This window comes from Ictalurus punctatus, chromosome 4 (assembly GCF_001660625.3).
Source record: "Ictalurus punctatus breed USDA103 chromosome 4, Coco_2.0, whole genome shotgun sequence".
Classification (NCBI taxonomy): Eukaryota; Metazoa; Chordata; class Actinopteri; order Siluriformes; family Ictaluridae; genus Ictalurus; species Ictalurus punctatus.
This window is the reverse complement of record NC_071284.1, coordinates 3,269,790-3,280,275: the sequence shown is the minus strand read 5'-3', so window position 1 is coordinate 3,280,275 and position 10,486 is coordinate 3,269,790. Positions and strand designations below refer to the sequence as shown.

Below are 10,486 nucleotides of genomic sequence, written 5' to 3'. Positions count from 1 at the left end.
CTCGCGAGACGTTCTCGCGAGATTTCAGGTGTTGTTGGGTTGCTGTTTGGTACAGGAGATCTCGCGAGAAGTTCTCGCGAGATTTCTGTGTGGTTCGGCTGCTGTTTAGTACAGGAGCTCAAGATTCAAGATGGTGGCCAGCATGGTGGAGCATGTTGTAGCTGATGCGGGGGCTTTCTTGAAAAACGCCGCTTTGCATGTACGTGTTCATGGGCTTTTATTTTTTATGAAGGTTACACTGAAACGATTAGCTGTTTTCGTGTTTATTTCCTTAAAATCCAGCGTTTATAATTAGCATCTTAGCTTAATGTTGTGTTGTAAGGTCATGTTAATAAGCCATGTGTGTTGATTAGATATTAAAAATGATAGACAATTTAGGAATGATGTAATAGGATAGATTATATTATTTTACTGTCACTTTAAAACTGTGTGTGTATATATAGCTATAGCAAGCTTAAGTGAACATGATACAGTATAATATTGTATGGTAATAATCATCAATTTGATGAAAATCTGACCTTCTAGAGAGAAAAATAATCAACGACAGGGTGGTGTAATGAAGCAGAGTTACTGTTACCACCATGGAGTTGATTATTTTTCCATTGCAGCACGTCCTTAAGTATTTTAATTCTCTTACACCGTTAATCTATCAACCGTTACACTTTTTAAATGAATTAAATAACATGTCATACTTTTTTTTATCCATTTATAGTTGTGTTTAATGTTATGGAATGTCTGTGGAACGAGTTATCTTTTATGTTAAAGCAGCTATCCATCGTGAGCAGACAAAATTTGTAGGTTGTCATGTTACCAAGAACAGTCCTCCATCCTGCAGACTTTCCTGTGGTGGAAAACCCCCTGACACTGGAGACTCATTCCGTAAATTGGTGGCGCCCTTATAGAAAACGTCCCCGTTTTTTCTTTGTTTAAAGGAATAACAACACGCTTTGAATCTGTTGTTGTTAGTCTTAGATTGGCAGATGTTTTTTCAAGTCCTCGTGAATGAGCTGTTATAGAAAGAGCCTGTGATTTACTTGACAGATCTGCTGTTATGGGAAATTAATCAACACTTTCTGACCGATCAGAATGGAGGATAATAATGAGCGCTGTGTGTCTGTTTACCTCGCTTTAGGAAATTGGGAAGAATATCTACACGCTGAAGGATGTGGTGAACGAAATCCGGGATAAACAAACAAAAAAGAACTTGGCGTTTTTACCCTACAAGCTCACCTTTAAAGAACCTTTTCCAGAACACGTTCGATTCGGTGAGTGAATCACTTCAATGACTCGCGCCGAGATTGCAAATCTTGAGTTAGTCTAATTTTCTGCTTCGTTTTCTAATTTAGTGACCGAGTTTGCCAAAAAGACCGGGGATTATCCCAGCCTGTCAGCTACGGACATTAAGGTCTTGGCTCTGACCTACCAGCTGGAGTTGGAGAACTGTGGAGCTGCTCACTTGAAGAAAGAACCAGCAGTACAGGTATTAATAGTGAAATAAGTTGCTTGTTTTTTTTTGTTGTTGTTGTCTTTTTATAGAAGTGAAAATAAACACTGCTCTGGATTAACACCGCGTCCTCACGCGAGCTTTAGGTGGAAATACGCAGCACGCCGAGACACCCAGAAGCTCCGGTCAACATCGCTGGATTCCACCTTCCTTCTAAAGTAAGACAAAAACAGAAGGGTGGAAAAACTGGATAGATTTTAATAGATGGCGTCTTCATATCTAATTTTTCAGAGAGATGTTTTCAAACAGCACTGTGTTCTCGTTCACTCGATCTGGAACTATCAAATAACGCCGCTTTAAGACTGACAAATATTATTAAAATTATATTTCTACCACCAGGATTTGAATATGAATTTGTATTATTATTATTATTTTAGAAGTCACATGATGAAGAATTTTTTTTTTTTTTATTGAATTGTTTTATTCCAAAAAAAAGACTGTAGGTGATATTTTGGTCAACAGTCATGAGATGAATTTATATTTTGTACATCTGATTATTATTATTATTATTATTATTTTAATTCTTTGAGTAAATTTTATTTATTTGATTTTTAAAAGAAAGTACACCCTGTGAGGTCATGCTTGTTTAAAGTGGGTATAATAATAATAATAATAATAATAATAATAATAATAATAATAATAATAATAATGGTAACCTCTTTGGTTTTATATTACAGCAGAAATCCTCAGCCTGCTCAGTGACTGACGTTCAGCAGCATGTAGCATCACGTGAACATCCATCTGCCGAGATCTCCGAGTTTAACAGTTTCCAGTTTTGGAGAGAGCCCTTACCCAGTGTTGATGATGACTTACTGAAATTGGTGGTGTGTATTTTATTCATTGTCGTTTCTTATATAACCTTCTTTTTTTTTTCCCCCAGCTCATTTATAAGTAAATGAAATCATGATCTTGTTTGACCCTGAAACAGGAATCCTCATCCGGCTCGGTCGCTGACGTTCGGCATGACGACGTGTCACGTGAGCCTCCGACCACCGAGAGCTCGGAGTTCAACAGCTTCCAGTTTTGGAGAGATCCCTTACCCAGCATTGATGACGAGTTATTAAAGTTGGTTGTGAGTAAGGTACACAGTTCCGACGTGTTCGTGTTTCGGGGGGAGAAAGTATTTCAGGAAGTTAAAAGTGAAGTGTGGGGTTATCGTATAACAATATGGTAAATGGCGCACTTATATAGCGCTTTTATCCAAAGCGCTTTACACTGTGTCTCATTCACACACACACTCGCACACCAATGGTAGCAGAGCTGCCATGCAAGGTGCTAACTTGCCATCAGGGGCAATTTGAAATGGATCACTTTGTTTTTAAGGGTGCACAAACTTTTGCGTTCAGGCGTATACACGTTGACCGAAAAATAAATGAATAAACGCCTTCTGAAAAACGAATCTAAGAAAACCAAACGGTGTTGTAGGACGTCCCGGAGAAAGCGCAGCGTGTGGATGTGACGTCTCCGAGCGCCGAGAAAGAGGATGAGGATGGTGTGGAGGAGGAAGAGGGTGAAGAGGACGGCGGCGGCGGCTGGATCACTCCCGGTAACATAAAACGAATCCAGATGGACGCCGGTGAAGTCCGTCCTCCGGAAAACGTCACGGTGGGCTGCGTGACCACCGACTTCGCAATGCAGGTGCGTACGGTGGGCGTAAGGCGTTGTCCTGCTGCAGAGAGTGTGTCTGATACGTCCTGTGTAGTTATATTGTGTATATATTCTATATCGAAATTGTTTTGCACGCTCTTTACAGTGATGTTTATCAGTAAATTAGACCCCTCCCCCATAAGTTTTTCCTCACGTTACTACGTTTAAGAGGACTTTTAATGGATGAGACATTTGATTACATCTCCGAGAGGGAAATCAACAGGCTGCTCGTTTAGTTGAATATTATCGGTTGTTTTGTTTCCTGCAGAACGTGCTTATTCAGATCGGCCTGAACGTGCTGTCGGTCAACGGCATGCTCATCAGACACACGAGAAACTACATCCTCCGCTGCCACGCCTGCTTCAAGTGAGTGAAGAGAGAATAATCTTGGCATGATGATCTAGTTCGAGGTCATTTACAGTAGAAACGCGGTGAGGACGAAAGTGGAACCGGTGGAAAGTATAGGACTTGCTTTAAAACGGTTGGATTTTAGTAATGTACCAGCACTGATTTCTAATCTGTTGTCGATGATCGGATCGAGGTTTGAGTATCTCTAGCCTTTACTACCTTGTGCCATGTTTATCTCCACCCCTTCCTCATTCTCCACTAGTTTCGTCGGTCAGGCGTGTAAACAGTCCGTGTCATTTCTTTTCACTGTCCTGTCGTCGTGTCTCATCGATCTGAATCAGGAAACGAATGGCGACTGAGCCTTGTACTTTCCAACAGCCACCCCCCCCCGTCTAAGACGCTGTATGTGATTGATTTATTATTATTAATTGTTTTTAACAACCATTTTTGTTCCTTGGCAGGACTACGACAAATATGAACAAAGCTTTCTGTCCACATTGCGGCAACAACACGCTAAAGAAGGTGGCAGTGACGCTCGCCGAGGACGGCAACATGCAGATGCACTTCTCCAGCAACCCCAAAGTGCTCAATCCTAAAGGAAAGAGGGTACGTATGTGCTCGGCTTTATTTCCCCTCCGTGTTTTAGTTCACCGCTTTGGAGGAGGAAGTTAACGGGAAGCGGCCATTTTGTGAACGCTGAGAAAACGCCTCGCCGATTTGTTGTTCGCTTGAGTGACTAAAACGAAATGGTTGCACAGGGAGTGTGTATGTATTCTCACACACTGTTTAATTCATTATTTATATGCCGTAGAAATGGTTACGCAACCGTCCAATCACAGTTATTAACCGTCAGTTAATTGATTTAGGACACACCCACTAAAGGTCCTCGTCTGTGTCTCTCTTGCAGTACTCTATGCCTTTACCACAAGGCGGAAAACACTCAAACAACCCGCACGTGGTGGATGATCAGCGTTTCCCTCAGCAGCGACTCTCTCGAAAGGCACGGGCGAAGACGGACGCGCTCGACCCGGACTACCTCGCCGGTGGATCTCCGTTCACGGAGCACGACCTTTACAGCCGAGCGGCGAATTTAAACCTACGGGAGGCTCAGTGCGGAGGAGGGAGACGACGCGCCAATCCGAACGCCTCTCGCAAGAAGTTCGTCAAGAAAAAGTGAACCAGCGGTGCCGTGTTAACCGTGTAACAGTGTTAAAGAGAGGGGGAGATAAACCATTGCTTGTTCACATCTTAAATAATTACAATACCACAGGAAGTGATGTGCTTAGATTCTACTAGGGATGCATCGATACAGATATCCGTCAGACACGAAGCTCATTTGCTTGTAGAGATGCCCTGACGCCAAAATCTAACGCTACGTCCTACACGTAGTCCGCTAAGCAGCAGCCGACACAAAATGGCGGCGATCTGAATGTATTTCACAATTGAGGTATAGATGCATCCCTAAAATCGATGTTTTCCTGCCCTTTGTATGTCAGATTTTTAAAAAATGTGGCATCTGATGGACTAAAATGATCGTGAACCCCTTTGTGTCCATCACATCCAGATAACCTTTGTGAAACCATGGCAACAAAATGTCTGACACACTTGTGTAATTTAAATATACCTTATTTATCATCACGTCTTGTTGCAAGATTTAATCGCTGCTCATTACAGAACTGAGAATACATACACATGTACAGACTGAAATATTAAACAAATTTATACATTATTATTATTAAATATACATACTTTCCCCAGGCAAGAATTCACAGAAAAACAAGTTTAAAAAAAAAAAAAGATTTAATTTAGTGGTTGTGGCGGCTCGTTCTGATGATCTGCGCTGGTCAGGGCTGCGTCTCCTGGATCGTTCTGCTCCATGTCGTGTGTTGTAGGTTGCGCTGTATTATGGGCAGGTTCTGCTTCTCGATGCTGGTGGACATTGAGGTCTGCTCCAGGTTCTGGTAGAGGAGCTTCCACTTTCTCTGAAAAGGAAGGCTCGGTTGGAGCCGGAGGTTCTGCTTCGGTAGTACTCGAGCTGCTCAGCTCAATGGAAAGGTCCAGCACCGGGCTCACGGGCTCTCTCTTGGGCAAGATGAAGTCTAAAGGTTCCAGCACGGCGCTCACGTCGACGCACCCGATGTTTCCGTGTTTATGAACTTGGGTTGGAGGAACGCCTACGAAACAAACGTCAAGAGCTCAGCTTCTGTTTAAATCCCAAAACTCAAATACAGATGCTCCACATAATCCACGTAACCACTACTAAATAAACAAAGACGTCTACAACCGGTCCTTCGGGATTTTTGCGTTCGCAGAAATGAACGCAAAATCAAGCAAACGCCGCAATATCTGCAAGCGCGTGCGATTCTTAAAAAAAATTTGCGCATTTTCCGCAGATTTGGGCGGAGACACGTCATGTGACCGTAATCACGACGGGCGTTCATGGCTAATCGGTCTCGTTTACCAACAAGCGTCACTGCGAAAGACAATTTAACGCCGTTGCAACTTGGCCAATTCAAGTTCGTTTGTTGTTGTTTTTTTTTTTTAACACCATACCAGCGTCTACATCTATTTTCACGGTGGGAAATGTCTAAGGAACTCTAAGGTTTTTAAACATGGATTTTTCCTAAAAACTCTAAGATCACATTAGGTTTGACTTTGTTAATTTCTTCCAGAGTGTTGACTGAATAAAAAAAGCTCTCACACAAGGTTAAGACGGGTACAGTCTAATAAAACATGTCAAGGATAATGGCAGAAGGTAAATGTGGGTGAGTTTTCTCCTAACGTTAAAAACATCGTCCCGGAGTGACCTGTCCGACGACGTGTGAAAAAATGAATAAACACAACAAAATAATATCGTACAGGCTGTAAAATCGTTCGGATGGCACTATTTAAGGAAGGAGTCTCCGGTGTCAGTGCTGTACAACACTTTTCCAGCATGGGAACGCTAACGCAAGTCATAACAGGAACTAAATTGTCTCAAAGACGGTCTGCATCTTTAAATGGAAGAGAAAAAAAAAAATTACAACGGGTCATTCTTTAATTAATAAGAACTGTAACTGGCAAGTTGTTGTGGTATAAGAGGAATAAAACAGCTCGGGATGTGCCATTATAAGAAAATCAACATTGAGGTGGTAAGAGTAACTCTGCTTGACTGGTTGATTATTTTCCCCTAACAGCATCTAGAATATATAAAAGTTCCACTTTTTGAATTAAACTACAGGAACGGTGAACTTTTCCCTGATATTCAAATTTTTCGAGTTGCCCCTGTATATCGATGAAACGACTGTAGGAGCAGGATACAGTACGTGTAACGTAAAGTAAATCCGACCCCTTCCTGTTTACCGAGGATCTGCGCGAGCTGCGCTGGTGGGAAGAGAACCTGGAGACATCGGTTCAGGAACGGCACCATGTCCTCGGCAAAGGCACGGCAGAACCGAACGAATAAGTCGCGCTCGCGGCTGCTGAAGGCCGACTCCTCCGCTCTGTGGAAGACCAGGATCAGTTTGGTCACCTGTGTAGGACAGGATGGAATTTATTTGACGCTGATGCGTGACGAATATGCAGAAAACACACAGTGTATAAAGCTAAAGGGTGAAGCATTCGTGTGAAGACGCGATTAAAGGTGCGGTCAGTGATTGTAATCAAATAATACTGAAAAGCTTGGTGTGGAACCTACGCCCAATCAGGGCTGGATATATTTATTTATTTTCTTTACAAGAGGAAGTGAGGTAATTATTACCGGTGATTCTCTGGGATTTTAGCCCTGTCTGAATCTGGAAATACCCAAACTCTCAGGGGGATGATGGAGATTTATTATTATTATTATTATTATTATTACTACCATTAGTGATTATTTTTATGGAGTATTTTAATGATTTATTATTATTATTATTATTATTATTCATACTGCAATTCAGTTATTCTGGTGTTTCTAAGAGTATTATAGAGTATATATATTCTGAAAGCTGTTTGCGTTAGTCCAGGTTCATTGGCCCACGAAACATTATGGACCACTAACATCCAACCAATCATGGAGGCGTGTCTAAATCGCTAAATTACCTTCTCGACCAGCATTCGTGGGTTTTTGGAGCTTAAGAGAAGCGCTGTACTAGTTTACATTTTAAGTTTTAATACAATTAGCTTCTGCTACCTCATGCTAAATCTGCTGACTGCACCTTTAAGCACTAATCAACGTGGTTTAAGACCAATCGAGGGAAGACAGGAACGTAAGGTAAATCAAACTAAACTATACAGGAAAATGTAAAACCTTCAGAAGGGCCTCCTCGACACATCTGGCAACTTCTTCAGCTAAACCGATTGGGCAACACAGTCGCAGGTCGTTGAAGGCTGTTAAGATGTTATTCAGGAAGCAGGCTAACGGAGGGAAGTCCAACAAACCCATCGGGGGCTGAAGAGAGCCGGGCTGGACGCCGGCGGCCACGGTCGGGACGGTGTTCCCGAGCATCGACGGCAGGGAGATGAGCGTATACAGGTTCATGTCCTCGTTAAATTTGTCCACGGCTTCTCGAACGGCTTTTCTGAACGTATCCATGGCGACGCGCTGGAACACGGGCGCCAGCTGTCCGCGGAAATCCGCGCCCACCCGGCTGAAAGACAAGCCGAAATACATGCACTGGCCGAGGAGGGAGTCCAAACGGCTTCCCACTCCACGCTCGAGGTCGCGCTCCAGCGTCTCCAGGAAGCGAGCGATCTGCTGCACCACCCAGCCGTGAAAAATGGTGCTCTCGTTCACGGCCTGCTCGGCAGAGGGCAGCAACGGGTCCTCGTCCGAGAAGATGGCGCGGTATTGAGTGATGATGTCGAAGAGGTGCACTCGGCAGGCCTCGACGGTTTTGGTGACGTGGACGTAGGGGTCTTCGTCAGGGATGGCGGCGAGCACGGAACGCAGCCAGCTGCCGCGCGCCTGCAGGAACTTCACACGCAGCTCTGCTTCTGTGAAGATGTCCATCCTGCGCAGGTAGCCGATCACGCGCAGGCACACGGGGAGCTGGGAGTTACTACGCAGCTGCTGGAGGAGCTGGTTCAGCATGAGCTGCGCCGACTGACGCACCTCGTTTACAATGCCCTAGTGAGACGAGAAAGAAACGGTATCCTAACAAACCACGGCTTTATCGACTTCCTTACTGTCTGGAGCTGTTTAGTGCTCCAAATATCCTTACGTAATCCTTTCCACTGTACCTGGATTACAGGAAGTGACGAGTGCTTCTTCTCCAGCCTCTTCACGTAGACGGCCAGCTCCAGTGCTTCCTCGTAGTAGCCGTTCCGGACGCAGGTGTCCATCAGCTGCGGGATTTCGAGAATCTCCAGGATTTCCGTGTGACGGTTCAGCGTCAGGCTGTTCATCCGCCGGCTCGCCCCGATCTCTTCTGCTTCCTTCACAAAGCCTCTATTATGGAGATAAATACAAAAGCGTATCGTAATAACGATATGATGTTACTTACTCCAGTAACTTGCAACACAACGCACTCTACTGAGTGTTTCGGGTCTCTGAAGTACATTTATAACACTAAACAACTCCACGGTTAATTATAAGAAAGCAGAGCTGACGGGCATCACGGTGGCGGTTCACAGCTCGAGCCCCCGGGTTCAATCCTGCACTTTTACACCCGTAAAGTTTCGCATGTTCTCCCGGTGTATGTGTACGGTTCCTCCAGGGGTCTCCGGTTTCCTTCAAGATTGGCTACGCCTACATGTGAATTTGGGTGAAGTGTACGGTGCGTCCCCATCTTGCACCCAGTGCTCCTGGGATGTGCTCCAGATCCACCAAGACCCTGACCAGGATAAAACGCTTTACTGAAGATGAATGAACACTTATCTAATCAAACAGTCATTTTTCATAATTCATTAATGCCATGGTTTTCATGGGATGTTTTAAGCGTGGCACTAGTATGGTGCAAACCTAGACATATCGTGTATCCTGGAATCGTGTTTACATATCGTGATGTGATCCTTTTTCATCATATCGACCACCACTACAATAGGCTTCAGCTTCAGGTAAGTAAACAAACAAACAAACCACTTCCGCAAACCTGAACTCGAGAAAGAGACGCGTCCTGATCTCGGACAAACCTGCATTTTTCCCCGAAGCTCGGCAGTTTATCGAGGAGTTTGGATAAGCTGCTCTCCACACGGCCGAAGTCTCGGTAGATCTCTTTGGTGCAGTCGGCGGTGCGGATGAACGTCTTGTAGTTGGAGAAGGCGAGCTCGCGCGTCTGCTGCAGGATTTGCGCTCGTTCCTCGGACAAACGCTCCGGTTCCCGGTTTAACTTCTCAACTCCGTACGAACTCAACTCCGACAGGTACGCCGCAAAGTCCGAGTTTTCTCTCCAGTTCTCCGGAAAACTGTCTTTAAACACCGACACCAAAATACTCTCGTCTTCCACGTCTACAGCCGCCATCTTGACTTCACGTACGTTACGTCGTGACGTCATACACCCGCGACCTGCATGCCCCTATTTATTTATTTATTTATTTAAAAGATTTTGATGTTTATTTTAATAAGTAAAGACTATTAATAACCAGTGTTTTTTATGGGTTTCTTATTATTTTTAAACTTAATACAAAAAAACCCCGCCATAAACTGTATATTACTAATTTGTATATGAAATGTAGCTAGAAATTACTATGCTGATTAATAAATGCTTGATTTTTCTCCCCATTGAAAATACATTTATGGTAAAGACATTTATTAATGAAAATATTCAGTGTTCGAGACCTTTTTAGTTTCACTATGCGAGTTTACTAACAAGAAACCCAACTTTATGGTTTTGTTGACTCTCTTTGAATAAGAAAGCTATAAATACATAAAAACTTTGTGAGCTTTCCAAAGTATGTCTTTTATGTTTATATACCCAGCTGTATCTTTATTGTGTTCTTTATAATATTACCTTTACCCGAAGGAGAAAAAAAACGAAAGAAATCAAGAAACTATATTTAAAGAAACGTTTAGTGACGTCAGCGATGACG

The 10,486-nt window shown here is 43.5% G+C and overlaps 2 protein-coding genes across 3 annotated transcripts; one reads left to right on the top strand and one right to left on the bottom strand.

The window, feature by feature from the left end:
* Window positions 1-52: 52 nt before the first annotated feature.
* Window positions 53-5,137, top strand: nob1 (NIN1 (RPN12) binding protein 1 homolog). Of its 2 annotated transcripts, none has more exons than XM_047152557.2 (10): window positions 53-199; window positions 1,133-1,265; window positions 1,347-1,480; window positions 1,591-1,662; window positions 2,185-2,328; window positions 2,433-2,585; window positions 2,930-3,142; window positions 3,420-3,517; window positions 3,961-4,105; window positions 4,407-5,137. In XM_047152557.2, the coding sequence occupies exons 1-10, from the start codon at window positions 131-133 to the stop codon at window positions 4,674-4,676; spliced, it is 1,431 nt and encodes a 476-aa protein (XP_047008513.2). In that variant the 5' UTR covers window positions 53-130; the 3' UTR covers window positions 4,677-5,137. The 2 variants fall into 2 exon arrangements, with proteins under 2 accessions (XP_047008513.2, XP_047008512.2); XM_047152556.2 differs by having other exon boundaries at window positions 2,182-2,328.
* Window positions 5,138-5,139: 2 nt separating this feature from the next.
* On the bottom strand, window positions 5,140-9,959 carry cog8 (component of oligomeric golgi complex 8). The gene is made up of 5 exons (XM_017466159.3): window positions 9,590-9,959; window positions 8,699-8,906; window positions 7,767-8,585; window positions 6,842-7,010; window positions 5,140-5,673 (listed from the first exon to the last, which is right to left on the bottom strand). Exons 1-5 carry the CDS (start codon window positions 9,949-9,951, stop codon window positions 5,300-5,302), a joined length of 1,932 nt encoding a protein of 643 aa, XP_017321648.1. The 5' UTR covers window positions 9,952-9,959; the 3' UTR covers window positions 5,140-5,299.
* Between the last annotated feature and the right edge of the window lie 527 nt (window positions 9,960-10,486).

What these genes read in the sequence shown, in the direction of transcription:
- nob1 (XM_047152556.2), top strand. Translation starts at nt 131, where the DNA reads ATGGTGGCCAGCATGGTGGAGCATGTTGTAGCTGATGCGGGGGCTTTC. An exon ending in AGAAAGAACCAGCAGTACAG is followed by an intron (nt 1,481 to 1,590) that starts GTATTAATAGTG and finishes CGCGAGCTTTAG; the next exon opens with GTGGAAATACGCAGCACGCC. An exon ending in TAAAGTTGGTTGTGAGTAAG is followed by an intron (nt 2,586 to 2,929) that starts GTACACAGTTCC and finishes ACGGTGTTGTAG; the next exon opens with GACGTCCCGGAGAAAGCGCA.
- cog8 (XM_017466159.3), bottom strand. Translation starts at nt 9,951, where the DNA reads ATGACGTCACGACGTAACGTACGTGAAGTCAAGATGGCGGCTGTAGAC. An exon ending in CGTCACTTCCTGTAATCCAG is followed by an intron (nt 8,586 to 8,698) that starts GTACAGTGGAAA and finishes TCGTCTCACTAG; the next exon opens with GGCATTGTAAACGAGGTGCG. An exon ending in GCAGCTCGCGCAGATCCTCG is followed by an intron (nt 5,674 to 6,841) that starts GTAAACAGGAAG and finishes TTTGTTTCGTAG; the next exon opens with GCGTTCCTCCAACCCAAGTT.